Source organism: Pleurodeles waltl, chromosome 6, assembly GCF_031143425.1.
Source record: "Pleurodeles waltl isolate 20211129_DDA chromosome 6, aPleWal1.hap1.20221129, whole genome shotgun sequence".
NCBI lineage: Eukaryota > Metazoa > Chordata > Amphibia > Caudata > Salamandridae > Pleurodeles > Pleurodeles waltl.
Window position 1 is genome coordinate 605,027,661 of NC_090445.1, and position 16,024 is coordinate 605,043,684.

The following is a 16,024-nucleotide window of genomic DNA, read 5'->3' on the forward strand; positions in this document are numbered from 1 at the left end:
TTGTGTAGCATTATGGTAGATAAACACTTTCATATTTAACGCTGTCCTTCATACCCTGTTACAGGTACACCATACAGGCCCCAAAATATACTGGGTGCCTGCAACCCTCCATTTTGGACAAAGGGGCAACACGTTAAAGCTTCCTGACTGCTCCTAACTCCTCTCCTTCTTGCTGTCAACTCATTATGTTCCACAAAGTAGATACAACCACATCACCTAAGTATTTTGACCAATCAGACAATGTTATTATTATAGTCATTATGTTATTTTTTAATAGCAGAGACTGCTTTTATGCTAGTTTACCCCTTATTTGTTGTATGATTACATAGAACTTACACACTCATGGTGAAATAAATATACATTACTAGCAATGCAAATTCACTCCTGCATTTATTCATATTAATAAACCCTCCTGTTTATCGCAGGCTTTAAAGTAACAGCAGAGTTAGACTCTGCATGATACTGGAAACATTTTGCTGGGCTGTAAAAGGTCTTTGTTGGGCTTTGGAAGGCAGCATAAGAGAGTCCCTGGAATAGGTCACCAGTGGGTATTGCCACACACTGAAAGCAGAGGGCCTACACCTGGCACAGGAAGATGAGTGTCAGCCAGGAGAAGGTCCTCGCATGGCAGGAACAGGCCTTCAACGGCACGGGAAGGTCCTGATTGGGCAGGAAAGAGGTCCCTCTCAATCGTAATGTAATGGAAAGATTATTAATTAATCAGGTGGATTTTGCATCCTGGATAACACCATAGTTTGCTGTTTATCCAGACTTCATATTTACTTTAGATCGCATTCTGCGACCGTTGCTACCGCAGAACGTCGTCTTTACTGAAAAGCACACTAAGACCCCTGGGGTGAACTGGGCCAAAGGCAGGATGAAGCCCACTGGCTACCAGGAGAGAAGTTTAATGTTCTTGACATGGAAATGCATACGTGTATGTGAATTCACAGAAGTCTCTTCTGTTTCGTTGCATGTGCTGGTGGTTATGCCCATGATACGGTGGTGGCACAGAGCATTATTATTATTTCTAGGGTACTAGATGACATTTGTCCCAATACCCCATCGTTTTTTATTGGGATCTTTTATGCAATATAAGCCCACATGCCTGGACAGGTTATGTCTTTTTCATGTGTAACAGGAGGAGAATTAGATTCTTCTTCAACAAAATGAGTGCATATCTTACACTTAGTCCCTGTTACTGAGCTTCTCTGCCCATATTTTGACAAATGTTAAATGTTGTACTTTATGTAAAGATCCCCCGGAGGTAGCAAGGCTTTCTCTCCGCAGACCTGTGTGACAATTACACACTGGAATGTGGCCCTACCTTAGGCTGGTGATCTTGGAGTGCTCTAAACCTAATGTCTTTGTACGGAGAAAGTTGCATTTTTAACTATCGTCCTAATGGACTCAAGAGCGAGAACCAGAAGGGCTTTACCATAGCGCCAGCTCTTCTTTTGTGCCTAACCTGGTGGTTCATAAATGTAGAGGGCTTTCATGGTAAGCCTGTAGAAAGTGACAAAATCAGATTCAATACTCTAAGAGAGCATATAGGATGTCCAATATAAAATGCAGGAGTGCGTAACGGAGTTCCTAAACTGTGGGAAGGATTAATCCCTGCTCCACACACCCTGAGTCAGCTCTGTGTGTGTCTCTAGGCCATGTCTTGGACCACCACAAGATTTAGACTGTGGAATCACTACTTTCTCTTTGCAAGCACACAGCCATTGTCCAGAGGAAGACCTGTTGTTGCACAACCACACCCTGGAGCTTAAAGTCAACTTCCCAGGCTTCAAGCAGGGTTCATGGTCAGGGCCGTGGGTTTTTATCCACTGCAAGATGAGCCTATTCCCAGCCATAGAGTAAAGGCAGTTATCTTACCTTTCTCTCATTTGCGCCTTAAAGGTTTGACAAATACCCATGGGAAGGCTTTAATTGGTGACATTGCTATTATTATTTCAGTCACTAAAAGCTCTGTCATGTCAAACTGTAAGTTTATATGGATTTGTCTTATTTTTCAGACCTTGGAAGGAGTGAGTGTACTCCATATGTCCTCAATGTAGAAGGATGTCTGTCTAGTTTGATTCGTTGCAGATGTACAGCTTTAATAAGTGGACGTGGAGAAGTACTCAAATGGAATTAGCTACTGTTCCGAGGATTTTTTTGTCTTATGATGCAATTCGACTTCATTTTGATGAGGTTCATCATCATTCACTCCCTGTAGTAGAATCCCTAATGTAGTGGGATTTTAACTTGTTTTTCTAAACCCTCTTAAACAATTCTTGTTGGATATTATTATAGCTGCCTGGAAGGTAATCCTTTTAAGTAGTTATAATTCTGACATAGAAGGTAAGTGAGTGGCATCCAGTTTTCGCATTAGTTGTAGCTAAGGTTTTGATATGGGAAGAAAGATCATTAGGTTTGGCCTCCTTTAACCTAAAAAACTCATAATTTCGCTATAGTCAGGATATTTATCTCCCTACTTACATCTTTAGATTCTATGCATCTGGAACAAAAGATGCGTCTCGAAATTTGGGTATAAGAATAGCTCTGAAATTATATACAATGTCATTAGAAATTAGAGAATAAGGCTGCCACTCAAACATCCAAGAATTTATTTGGTCTTCGTATTGTCTACTTCAGTATACAAATGCCTACTCTGTCCATGAAGTTTTACTTAATAAATCTGTGCCAGTCAGTCAGTGTGAAGGCTGCTTAATCAACTTACTAGTTACTTGTTCCCATCAATTTGATTTGTGTTGCACCTTTAGAGTTACCCCACTTGCATTCTGCAATTAATATTTCTCAGACACAAAGATTGTGCAGCTGCATAGTGGAGACATACTGTTCTCAGAGTCTTTATTGATGGGATACTTTTTTGATGTTACTATTAATGACCTTTTCTCCCTGATTTATCAACTTCCCACTCCTTGGCAATGGAGATGCACATGTGAAGTGAAATAATGTGCATGCTGATTGTCCAAAGGTTTCAGGAAACTCCTGGACAGCTTCTCACGTATCACTGGACTTGCAGCCCTGTTCAATCATAACCTACAGTCTCATGTTAGGGTACACAGGAGAACGGCTATAGGTGCATATGAAAGAGAGGGGCAAGCCGTATTGACAGGCCTTGGACACAGGTGGGGCTGACACCTGGTCTGGGGGAGGCTCGCACCAACAGCATTTTTGCTGTTGGTGTTTTGTTTTACATTTTGCACACCTGCACGTATTCGCGAGGCGTGCCCATAGGCTGCCAGAAGTTAGTTGGGTCACCTGGATGGCTGGCAGGGGCACAGGTAGGGGCATTTAAACCATGGGTTGTAGAAAATACCCACATAGCTTCCTGGAGAGCTATGCCCCTGCCGACCGCCGATGCAACTTGCTGCACCAGAGAGGATTTGGACCTTGTGCTAGGGGACCAAGATCTGGTCCGGTTGCCCAGGTCTGTTCCCAAAGGGTGCGAGGGGGGATCCCTCTTTTGGGTTGCTCTGGCATAGGTGATTATGGGCTCAGCACACTTGCTGTTTTTTTTCTCCTCTCCCTGTGAGGGAGCAGGGGAGTTTGCCGTGTATATGTGTAGGGGTCCGGTGGGTAGCATTCTGGCTCACAAGTCTACTAACCAATGCTCTAAGGACCCACAGGGTGGCCAAACATGTCTTAAAACATGCGGTTAAGTGTTTTTGTGTATAGATTTTCTCCAAACATTTTCGGTTTGTGTAATATTCACATTGCTTGACTGAACCAAATGTTTGAGTGATGCTTGTTGTTGTAATAAATATGGCCTAAGAACTGTTTCTCAAAACACAAATCTGATTGTCTCAGGTCAGTGTTTTGCCTTCCATTATTGTGGGGGGGGGGGAGTAGACCCAGAAGTGGGGCTGGAGGGGTTGGGGAGGGGTCACAGATTTCCCTCATCTGCCCCGGGCATGGGTGCGGTCCTCTACCTGTGTGTTATTGGTTTTAGTATATGCATATTTTGCACATTTTTCAGAAACGCTCACTCTTCCCTTATTTTGTGCATTGGACCCATTAGTCCAAGGAGCTCAAATGGGACCACACAGGTGGGCCTATCCCTGTAGGTAATGTTTCTTATTTAATCACTACAAGCTTCAGGATTAATGAAAATGGGTCTCAGTGCAGGTGGGGGATCTGTTACATGGCTGGTAGCGAAGTAGTTGATATCCATGCATCTGCCTCCAGTGGAGGTTGTGACTTCAGTGATCAGTCTCCCATGGAGGTGGTATGCCTGTAGTTTGGTCTCCTGTAGAAGTGATACATCCATGGCTTGCTCTCCTTTGCGACGTTCTGTAGAGCTTTGTGGATCCATGGATTGAACTTCCAGTAGGGCTGGTGTATCCGAGCATGTCTCACAGAGACAGAGGTCAAGGATCATTGTGTCACTTGAGTACAGGAAATGGACTGATGAATTTTCTTCTGATAGGACTATTGCAACAGCTGGCAGTAGAGGTTCCTAAATGTTGTTACCTCTGTGAACGCTGATTTTTTACTAATAAATATTCATGTATTCTGAATTATGAATCTGCATATAATTAGAATTAATGTAGAAAATAATGCACGACTTGGAAAATGTGTCTACATGAGTGGCCACCAGAAATCACGAAGTGTCTTTATTAATTGCTTATTAAAATGAAATGATGTGCTCATGTTTAGATTAATGTGTATGTTATATTAATGATTACTTATTATGTATTTGCTTTATTAAACCGAAGGCCTTAGGTTAGCGAGGTCTTGGGCCTAGTTGAACAGCCTTATATTAAGTTCCACAGTTTAAATAATTCACATAAAATGGCTGTTTAGAGAAATTAGTACTTGTGTTGTTTCACTGAGTTGACCATACGCTAGTAGATGTTTTCTTTTCCCATGAGAACTGCTTGCTAGAATATGCTGTATTAGTTATTGATACATTGTAAAGTTTTAGTGTGTGTGAAAGCGATGTTCCCAGGGGCTAACAGTAGATGCACTGACTGAAGGACAGAGAGATACAAAATTGTTACCTGACGAGTCCGACGATGGGAACAGGAGAAGAGGAGCCAATCATCGACATTTGAAAGACAGTTTAGTTATATCTTAGATCTGAAGTTTTACTTTCATTGGACTAAATCTAAACGTACAATTCTTTGACCAGTAGCAATGTGGGATGAGTTCTAGATGATTTTAACTTAGCCGGACTGCACAGAGAATTAAGTGCTCAGTTTTCCTTAATCCTCTGCTGAGAGGTGCCATTTCGATCATTCTCACCTTCTGTGCTCATTCGTAGTTAATTCCTTTACTTATAGAGTTCTACCTTTAAATTTATTGCTTAAACTTTTAATACTGAATGCTGATTCTTAGACTATGTTTTACAAATGGTTTGGATAGCTTAGGGTCCCCTGTTCTGAACCATTTCCTTTCATGGTCCGATGGTGACCGAACAAATGTCCAATTGATGAAGACAGTTGCAGCTCGCTGATTGTAGTAATCCAATGTTATAGTGTTTGATGTAATTTGTCTTTTGTTCCTAGGTACCAACCGCTAATTTTGATAGAGCCATAGCTAGATTTTTTTCCAAATTTGTGATGGCATAAATTGTTTTGCATGGAGCCCAAACATGCTGGTCTAATCAGAAGGCTAGCTAGGAGGCCCACAGAAAATGTTTGCCAATTATTAACAACAGTTGATGCTGTTTATTTGCTGAATCTAAATGTATGCTATTTCTGTTGTGCAGTTACTCTTGTTATTGAGTTGTACTGTATTTCTAGAGTGCGTAATAGAACTCGGAGACCACCAGCAGACCCTCACCCCAACACCGGCTATACGCAGACCGACAAATTTATTTGTTGGAAGAAGTTTTATTTGAACTTTTTACTTGTTAATTTCATAACACACGTTTTAGCCATAAATCACTTCAAAGAAACTTCAAAACATATTTACAATAACATAACCATATTCATAAAATTCAATCTGTAACCATAAATCATTGTGACAGGATCCCTTCCTGTCCTGAACATCCCTTGGACCACACAGGCGAACTGTACCTCACCTGTATCCCTGGGGGGGCGGCTCCCCCGACTTCACCATTCCTTACCCACACCCTCAGTGTTCCGCCACCTCTCCAAACACCAATCTGCCAAGGGATGTAACGGGCAGCCAGGAGTGGAAGCCCCATGACCACCCCAGCGATCTGGGCTCCCTACCCCCTAATCTGGTGTGTACACCTGCAGGTTGGTTCAGGACTTCAGGATCCTATCTCTGGTGTTATCCCGGGGCCCCAGCCTTGGGGTTGCTTCTGGTTACTTTAGTACTTCTTCTCCAACCTAAAAAACAAGGGAGAGGGTGGGTGGGACAACGCCGAACCGTCCGATCATCTGCCACGGCCCCAAAACAAGGCCGAGCATTTATGGGGGGGCGCTTAAGTAGCCCCCCACTGGAGCGCCACGGCTGAGACCGGATCGGCGGTCGTAGTCGCAACATACTCCTTATAAAATTATTTCCGCCCCCACACGATTCAGGGTGTGAGGGCGGAAGTACCTGGCCAGCCTGACACACAACTAGTGCGAAGGGTTCGGCCCACGGCGGCCCCGATTACTAAGGGGCCACGCTCCCCCCATATTGGGGGGGGGGGCGCTTTTCCCAACAATACATGCTTTGATTAAATTGAGATTCTTTAGGAGATTTGGTCAACCGGTGATAATTTTTAGACTAAGTTACGTGATATTAGCATTGTTAATATAGGGAAATAAACATTCTAACTTTGACAAGAAAGGTGTGATTATTCCTGGCCAAAGGGGTCATGGTGTAAGGAAATACTGACTCCAAAGATTATTGATTCTATTTATTGATATTGTTATTGATCTGTATTGAAATTGAGTGCTATGGTGGGATTTACTCTAAGAGCAGTCAAAAGGTCCATCGGACTTCTAACGCGTCCCCTTATAAATTAAAGATAAGAAACCAAATAAGGTCAGATGCATTAACACCTCTCTTAGATCCATCCGTTTCCATATTCTGGAGTTTGTAGCAAAGCCTCACTGAAACTGATCATCCATGACATAGGGATCTATTTGTGCTGGTGTGTCATGTGCCTGGCTAGGCAGCCCCCTTCTAAGTGTGGGCATGCTTCGGCCTTCCACTAGTAGTGACCGGGCAGGTTAGAGAGCTGATGTTGAAAGGGAGGCAGAGCACACGTGTGTGGGAGGAATTTTATAATGAAGGGCGTTATGGACAGACAGTGGCCACCACACAGCTTTCATTTCCCACCTGTAGAAGCGCTTTGGCCTCCATTTCCTGAGAGACTCGTCTATACTGCTCTGAAGCGCTTATGTGAAATTATTGATAGTTATTGTTCATAACGAGCTGCGCAGTTGAAAACAAAGCACAGCCAGATCACTGAATAATTTAGGCTCAGGGTGATATTACAGTGGCGTCACAGGCACAGTTGTCACCGAGCCACAGGAAGGAACGGTAATGGCTTCCCCCACGCCCATCCAGTTGTGACTGACACACGCTTCCTACTTTTTTTGCGGAGGACTGTGCCGGAGACTAGGGCACCGTAAGAGAGGTTAAACTTTCGCTGGCATTTGCCAAGGGCACCCAGTGCCCGCCGTCACGCTTCATGGTGGCCCTGCCTCCGTCACCCCGGGGACCTGTGGTGCTGCTGCGAAAGGTCACCGCTCAGGAATTTCTGCCCCCTGGTCGGGTGCCGTGAAGACGGAGCGCCTCGTGCCCCCAGGGCGGTGCTGTAGTGAAACCGCAATGCTTTTCTTTCTGATGGACACCTCAGTAGGCTCCTCGCGTGCGGGCGAGCTGCACGTCTTACATTCCGCCTGGGGACCTACGGAGGCCTCTTGATGGACGGGTGAATTATCCTTTAATAAATGTTTACCAGGAATGGTTGTGAAAGGAAATCGCACGGTGATGGCCTGCCGGGGAACCAAACCCGACCGGTTCAGCCTCAGAGTCTCACGTGGGAATTCCGCGGCTACTTTGTATGTTTTGTGACTACACTGTTTTGAGAAGCGTTCAACGCAAAGTAGCAGAAGTGTATGTTTTTGTAACATTCTGAGTCATTTTAATTATTTAAAAGGTCCCCTTTAAAACCGACTGGCAACATAGTATTTTTTCCCCCACGTTTCTATGTTGTTTGCGTCGGTATTTATGGGCGAATAACATAATTATGTACTGACTGCCGGGGTTAATCAGAGGAATGGGAAGCTTGGACACCACCTGTTGTCCTAACGGGTGAGGAATCGCACTTGAACCAAGTTGAGATTTATTGCGAATAAAGTACAACTGTTGTGGACGGTGTTTACTTACTTGCTTGACTGAGCAAGCGTATGGGCCGAGTCTCCTACCCGAACTGGTTATTTACATCACAAAATGTGCAGCTTCCGGTGAAGCATAGGACATCCACAGATGCTAAGGTTACCAAACACACTCTAACTGGTTCAAAAAGCACTGGCAAGGCAGATAGGTCTGGTTTGTATTTGAGTCCTGACCAAAATATTGAAAACGGTTTAGGGCAGGGGAAGAACAGAGCCAGGAGTAGATATTTTGATTGGGCAGAAGTTGTGTGCTTCCACAATGTAGTGCGTACCCTCCAAGCAGCTGTGATCATTATGATCTGGCTTGGCAGCACAGCTGTCACCAGACAATTATGTGCGAATCCCCTAGAGGGGCTTTGGCTCTTTCTATATGCTGGCAGCCAGGAGTAGATGTTTTTATTGGACAGAAGTTCTGCTCTTCCACAAAAAGTACTTGCCCTCCTCACCCTTGTGATCACTCTATTTATCCAGCTGCCTGAGCTCAAACTTCTGGGGCACACGCATGACATTGTAAAGCTATTAAAGTGCTTTAGATAACTAGATATTTTTTCTCTAGCAGCAGCACAGATACGAGGAGGGCAGTCATTAATCTATAATCTATATAGATTTTTAGGTGTGGCTTGACAGTGCACCTGTCAACTGGCCTTTTAACCTACACCAATATTATTCTACAGCTCTCTTTGCTTCAGCACAAATACACATCCATTCCCATGCTGTCCACTTGTAATTCTTCATATTACCTTAACATACAACATTCATTCAAAGCAAGACCTATTGGTATTGCCAATGCTTGATTTGTTTATTTATCCAGCCGTCTCTTCTTTACATTACCATACAAAATTCCTTTAAAGCAAGACTTGTTGGCATTGCCAATGCATGATTTATTTATCTAGCTGCGTAAGCTTGAACTTTGAGGAACACCTTTAAGGAACACACACAACATTGGAATGCTATTAGTTTCTTAGATAACTGGATAATTTGTTATTTTTATCTGATAGCAGTACAGAAAGGAGGAGGGCAGAAATTAAAGTACATGGATTTTTAGGTCTGGCTTGACAGTGCAATTGTAATGTGGCATTTAAAACTGCATCAGTGTTATTCTACAGTTATTTGCTTCCACACAAATACATATTTATTCCTATGCTAGTTACTTTTAATACTTGACATTACCATATGACATTCATTTTAATCCAGACATATTAGCACGGACAATGATTGTCGAAAGTATAGTTAACAGTAGGTCTTGCAGATCTGTGTGGGGGGAGCAGATCTAAAAATAAGCAATAAACATCAGAGAAAGTACTTATGTGGAAGAATAACTGGGTCTGAAAGAGAGAGACCTTTGTGGGCAGAGGGATAGCTTTTTATTATGGAGAGAAAGTTCTTGTGGGTAGTGGGGTAATAGAGAGAAGGTTGTGAAAGAGAAGGGCTTGTAGAGCATGGGAGAGGGTGGAGTAGTGAGTAGGGGGAGCAGTGGGTGCAGAGTCGACGTTATGTGGGAAAGTTAGCGATTGACAAGCAGAAACTGCATCATATGTGAGCTGCAAGTGCATCTAACGGCTGCATTTGCAGCTTGGCCTCTGCTGTAGCCCTCTTGTGTCCATAACCCTCCTGTTTATAACTTATTTTGCCCCCAATTCTTGTGATCTCCAATTATCTTTCCATCCTCAGGTCTCTGGATCTGACAGGGCCCCTGCTGCTCGGTGGTGTCCCCAACTTGCCTGAGAGCTTCCCCATTCAGAACCGGCAGTTTGTGGGCTGCATGAAGAACCTATTGATCGACAACCGACCAGTGGACATGGCCGACTTCATCGCCAACAATGGGACAGTGCCGGGTATGTAGTTTTGGGGGCAGCAGGCAGATGTATGTGAAGTATGAGAGAGGAAAACGTTCCCTTTTACATGGGTGACAGCTGAGGGGCTCTTGATTAACTGGTCACCTATATGAGGGGGACCCGGTGAGCTGAAGTGGCTTTGGACTAAGGACCGAACAATAATTTGACTCAAGACCATATTGTGATATGAGAAAAGCATCTTGAGTCATATTTATTTAACACAACAAAATTAAGTCAAACACTTATAAGTTATAAAAATACAACCACAATGTGCAAGGATTATATACAGTAGAATAATTATACATTAGCAGTGCTGACATTTTAAGGAAACAGTTTTTAACCAGATTCATTACTGGCTTCCCAACTGCTCTTCTCCACACCACATACATTAATAACTTGGGAAAAAGAGGACCCATGCCAAATAATTAGGCACCCTGTTTCCCTTCCATACAGTGTGACCTGTTCGTACGCAGACCTTACAGCCATGTCAGAGACGTCCCTAGCACTCTTCTCAGATGCGTGTGGGGTCAGTTGGGCAACAACTTGGTCCCCTTCCAACCCATGGGCAACAAGGTTGAATACCCAGGAGAAAGCTAGACTGCTGCATAAGGACCTCCTTACTAAGAACCCACCAAAAACCCCATCTGTTACTAAAAAAAAGAACCATTTACTATGAAATTTGATGCAGGAAGTAAATGGTGACTACCTGTATCCATGCCAATCACGAGCCTGTACTGCCACAATACAGCGCAAACAGGAGATCCAAAATCCATAGAAAGTTATGAAAACGAAGGACTAAATGCAAATTTCCCATAAAAAGGGGTTTAGGAAAACAGTGTGTTGGCACGGGACGTTGAAGCAAAGAGGCAGGTGTGTGGTCAAAAAGCACAAAGATGTGAGCTGAGCTCAGCTCTGGGCTTATGAGGTTACTTAAAACCCATTGTCCCCAGGAACCCCTCGACCAGAAGACAGGAATTAGTGGCCTTTGCGACGCCATCACTAAAATGTTATTGTTAAGTATTAATCGGTGAAGAAAATACAATTGAAGTTTTCTAAAATCTCTTTTTTCTTACTGAGATAATGTGACACAGACACGATAAGGTCCATTGCCTCATCCCGCGCGCTCTGTAGCACAGCTGCGCCCCCAGAACTGCACTGCGCACATAAGAAGGGGGACCCAGAGACAGAGGAGTCCAACCCAGCCAAACCCAGAGTGACTCCACCCCACGAGCACTAATTGTTTGTCTTGTCTGATTCCTCCTAGGCTGCGCCGCCAAGAAGAACTTCTGTGACAGCAATACCTGCCTAAATGGTGGCACCTGTGTGAACCGCTGGGGCAGCTTCAGCTGTGAGTGCCCCCTAGGGTTTGGCGGTCAGCACTGTGAACAAGGTAAGAGATGGGTACTGGTTGGACTGTGATGCTAATGTATAGAGTTCTTATCATCCAAAGTGTGTGGTGAGGGGATTGTAAATACTGCAGTGGAAAGGGTGAAATATCAGAGCCATGCACTCTGAAAAGAATGTTTTGGTGTAAATTGGAGCATAGTTGCTCAGTCCTAGGTGAAGAGGCACTTCTAGGCTTCCAGACCTCCTCTATCTCACACACAGACTGGATTTTTCAGTAAGTGCTCAGGATGAGCAGAATCACCTCCATGCACTTTTGTTTTACTCCCCATGAAAGGGAAGATGCTGACAGAGGTCGAGGCTAAGGTCCTCCGTGTGCTTCAGGCAGGGGAAGTGTCATCCTGTCTGCTATGTGACAGTAATAGACACCGCTTCCACGCCTTCCATCATACCCTGCCTCTGCCTAGGGGAGCGTAGTGGAAGGCATTCTACGCTCACTCTTGCCTAGGAGAGTGTGTTGCCTCTCAGTTGCTGCAAGAGTTTTTCGGCACTGTTGCGATCGAGGGCATTGGAAGTCAACCTACATTCATACCCTATGGTTCTGCTTAGTGGAAACCATTCTACTTTCCAGAGTAATGCATGTCTGATATACCATTACCGTGCTTTCTTGTTGGCACTTCCATCCCTTTGGATATATACACTGAGTGCTAGCCACCCCCATGCTCATTTTCGCCTGTGATAGCTGAATAAACCCAGGTTCACTCGAAGGCTCGCATTCATGTATTGACTGGAGCCTTGAGCGACTGTCTAATTGGAGGTGGTGCTATTGGACATCACCCTTCACCATTCTCGAGAGCACCAAGCAGAACACTTAACCCCCCAGTGCCTGTTATTCCAGCGCTGTCTGCCACCCGGCTTTGAATAGAGGAGAAAGAAGAGGTCTCCCTGTGAGAGCATCATGAGCTGCAGCTAATACCGAAACCACCTGAAAGAGAGTATTTGGCTCATCCACTCCAGGATGTTTCGTCATTGGTGTTAATTGTGCGTCAGCGGTGCAACATCCATTCAGAGGGGAATCGATTCTAGTGGGTCGGGTAGAACTTATTATGTCAGTTTCATGGCGGATCATGGGATGCTGAGCTACAGATCTTGTCATGTTCTCTTATACCCGCCTTATCAGGGTGTCGATTGGTATGTTGATAGTATGCATCATAGCAATATTTTCACCTCTGGTTAGGTCCTGTAGAATGGAATTCTGAATGTCGTCAATAGTGATGCTCCTGCTCTACAGCAGAGAGGGGACTCTCTCTTATTCAGCATAGTCATTTTCACATTTGGATAAGTTTATGCAATTTTTACTGTTCATGTTATGTAACATGTTTTTATGTAGCATATCATTCACCATTTGTTGTCCTCTTGGCGCTGTACATCTTCAGGTAGAATGAAAATAATGCATAACAATCCCACGTATTAACTTTGTTAATTTTAACTACATCACTTTTCCCTGCGATGTGACCTTGTGGTGTTTAGGCTTGGGTCTTGCAGCCCTCCACATGCATTGTGTCCGCTATTGTAGTATTGTTTATCATTGCCTTTGGAGTCTCGGGGACTACTGTGTGGATGGCAGATTTTATACCCTTCCATGTGGCCTAAAATGCTCCATAACGCAGTTTGTAACTTCTGATTTTGTCTAGGTGTTTAAAATCTGAAATTCTTTTATAGGAGTCATTGTCGCCCTAATTTCTTATTTCCTTGTACTTAAGTATGGTATGTCCTATACTCTAGAAGGTTGTGACGTGAAGAAGCATAATGTGTTACGAAGGCAATTCAAACAAACTATGTAAAAAAAAAAATCACTTCATACACGGGTTGGTAAAAATATTGTGCCATTGTTAGTGACCTGCGAGTATGCATGAAAACAGTAACTAAGTAAAACATTAAACACTTAGGAATGTTTTTGACATTTCCTACGTGAAACTTGTGTGTTCAGCACATGTATTCTGTATGGTTGTATGATAATGAGTTGTGCTTCATGTTCTTGTGTGATGTGGAGTTGAGCAGTATGAGGATTGGAGTGATGTGGTCTGTGACATTGAGCGTAAATGTGTGTAGTATTTAATGGTGTTGTAATGTTGCATTGTGAAGTCAGGTGTGTTGTGGTGGGTGAAATGTATGGGATGATGTGGTGGTGGTTGGCATGATGTGCTGTGTGATGTGATGATTATTTAGGTGTTCATATAGCATTTGTCATGCCTTCTTATGACAACTTATAAACGCTATAAGCTACTGCACGCATCCAGAAATAAGCCAAATTGATATTTAGACAGCAACAGTGAATAGAGTGGGCATGGTTCCTCAGAGAGTGTTCAGTAGGAGGTGTTTCTTTTTCATTATCAGCAAAAGACCGTGAACGACAATACGATGAGGATGAGTGTCGGGCTCAGAGTCCCCTAAGTGCAAATGCGTTGACCTGGAGTTATGTCAGTGCACAAGTATTTTTGTAGCCTTGGAGTTTAGGTATTGTTGTCATGTAGAGTGATGTGTGGTACAGTGTGGTTTTGTAGTATGGTGTGATGTATGATATGCCGTAATAAAGTGCAGCATCTTTTAGTGTGGCATGTTGTAGATGGTTGGTAGGTGTTTTGATAAAGTGTGCCATGCAGAAGCATGTAGTTATATTGTTCAGAGAATTTTAGGAAGTTTAACATGACGTGTGGCTGTAGTTCTTTTGAGGTGTATAATGATAGCTTGTGATATGATATTATACTGTGTGAATGAGTGCAGTGTGTGCAGTGTGATGTGGCATTGTATAGAGTTGTGGCCTGTCTTGACATATTGGATGGTGTGGTCCTCACTGCGATGCCATGTGATATGTAATATTGTGTCAGGGTATTGTCTGGTATATATTGTGATAGTATGATTTGTAAGTTCTGTGTGTATTGTGAAGAGGGATGCCTCGGTTGTTGTCTGATGGTATGACATGATATTGAGTGGAATAGTGTGTGGTTGGATGCGGTGGTGTCCTTTTTTTTTTTATGGTTAGGTAGTTTAATTTTCCAAAAGCATACTGTTGTAGGTTCTTGATTCTGCGTTGAGTATGTGATGTCATAATGATGCTCTGTGGTTTGATATGTTTGTTTGTTTGTTATGACCACAGTGGCTGGCTGTTCTTTTCTTTACTAGCTTTGACAATTCTGATCAATTCCTGATCTATGTAGGCCTGTTTTGCTTCCCATACTGCCTTCTTGTATTGCATTCTTAGTTCATGAAAAGTGCAGAGGTGGCGGCCGTTGTTTCTTTAGGAGTCTGGCTGTGTTGTTAAGCTGTTGTCTTTGTTGCCTTAAGTCCTGTGTGAACCACCTTTTTCAGCTCGGCAGCGGGCCGACCTTTACTGGTTGATTGAGCTCTAGCCGGTTCCTTAGTGATCTCAAAATAGCCTCCCATTTGAGATTATGTCCACCTGTTCCATTTGATCAGATGGTAAGTTGGCTTTCCATGCCTCATATTTCTCCATAGGCATGTTGGACCATCTTATGCGTTGTACGTGGCTTCCTGGTCTTGTTCGCCTATCCTCTGTAGTGGAGCCGCATGAAGATTATTGTTCGCTATTTTCATTATTTGTGGATGGTGGTCGCTTTCGCATCTCATCTCTGTGCTGAAATCTTGGAAGTACTTGAAGATGTCCATTGTAACAAAAGTGTAGTCTAGGGTAGAAGCTGATTTTCTTGCGGTGTGGCTCGGGTCCTTTGGATTGTCTTTAGGAAATCTGCCGTTTAGGGCCCTCAGCCCTGGGGCCTCTAGGAGTCTAACCGGGGGTAGTCACATTTGTCCATGTTCCTAAAAAGCAAAAGTGTTGTAATTATGTTTTAATGTAGGTGACGATGTGAGCACGCTGACGTTAATTTCTGGATAGGGTGTCCAAGACTACTGTCATCTCAAAATGTACTTTTGCTGGTGGTTCTGCTCATGCAGGCTGGACAGATTATGTGGTTACAGCATGTGTGCTTTTGAATTTACCATCATTCCAACAGGCGGGGTGTGTTGCTGTCATTTCATCCATGAAATGTGTATGCTTTGCTTATTTTTCATAATCCTGTAGTATTGAGATAACATCCTTGGTGGGGGTGATTTAAAAGAATAGGTTCAGGCCAGCTAATACGCTACTCCTGTGATCAGGGATGCCCAGAGGTCGGGACGTACATCTGTTGTCCCTTTCAGGCCTGCATGTCCTGGCACGTAGATAAGCAGTCAATCCAAACTGAACATACGTCTAGAAGAGGTGACTACTTCATGCTGATGAAGACTTTTGCCACAATAAGCACACCTATTGTTCGTGAAACAGGTCTTGAGCACATTTGTTTTTTTCATAGTAATTGCACTATGCCTGGGCATTGCAGAAAGGATAATCACACTTTGACTAGAAAACCCTGAAGTTTAATGCCTGGCTGTAGTAATCCAGCACCTCGGCCGTGCAGTACTCAGACACACAATGAAGTGGAGAAGACTAGGCAATGCGCCTCAGAA

General features: G+C 43.6%; 1 protein-coding gene across 2 annotated transcripts in view; it reads left to right on the forward strand.

Moving 5' to 3' along the window:
- Positions 1 to 16,024, forward strand: part of CELSR2 (cadherin EGF LAG seven-pass G-type receptor 2) — a 301,695-nt gene that overhangs the window by 167,400 nt on the left and 118,271 nt on the right. For both annotated transcript variants that reach the window (XM_069238878.1, XM_069238877.1), the window contains exons 7-8: positions 9,993 to 10,156; positions 11,421 to 11,546. In XM_069238878.1, the coding sequence (XP_069094979.1) occupies positions 9,993 to 10,156; positions 11,421 to 11,546 (290 nt within the window). The remainder of the gene's footprint in view (positions 1 to 9,992; positions 10,157 to 11,420; positions 11,547 to 16,024) is intronic.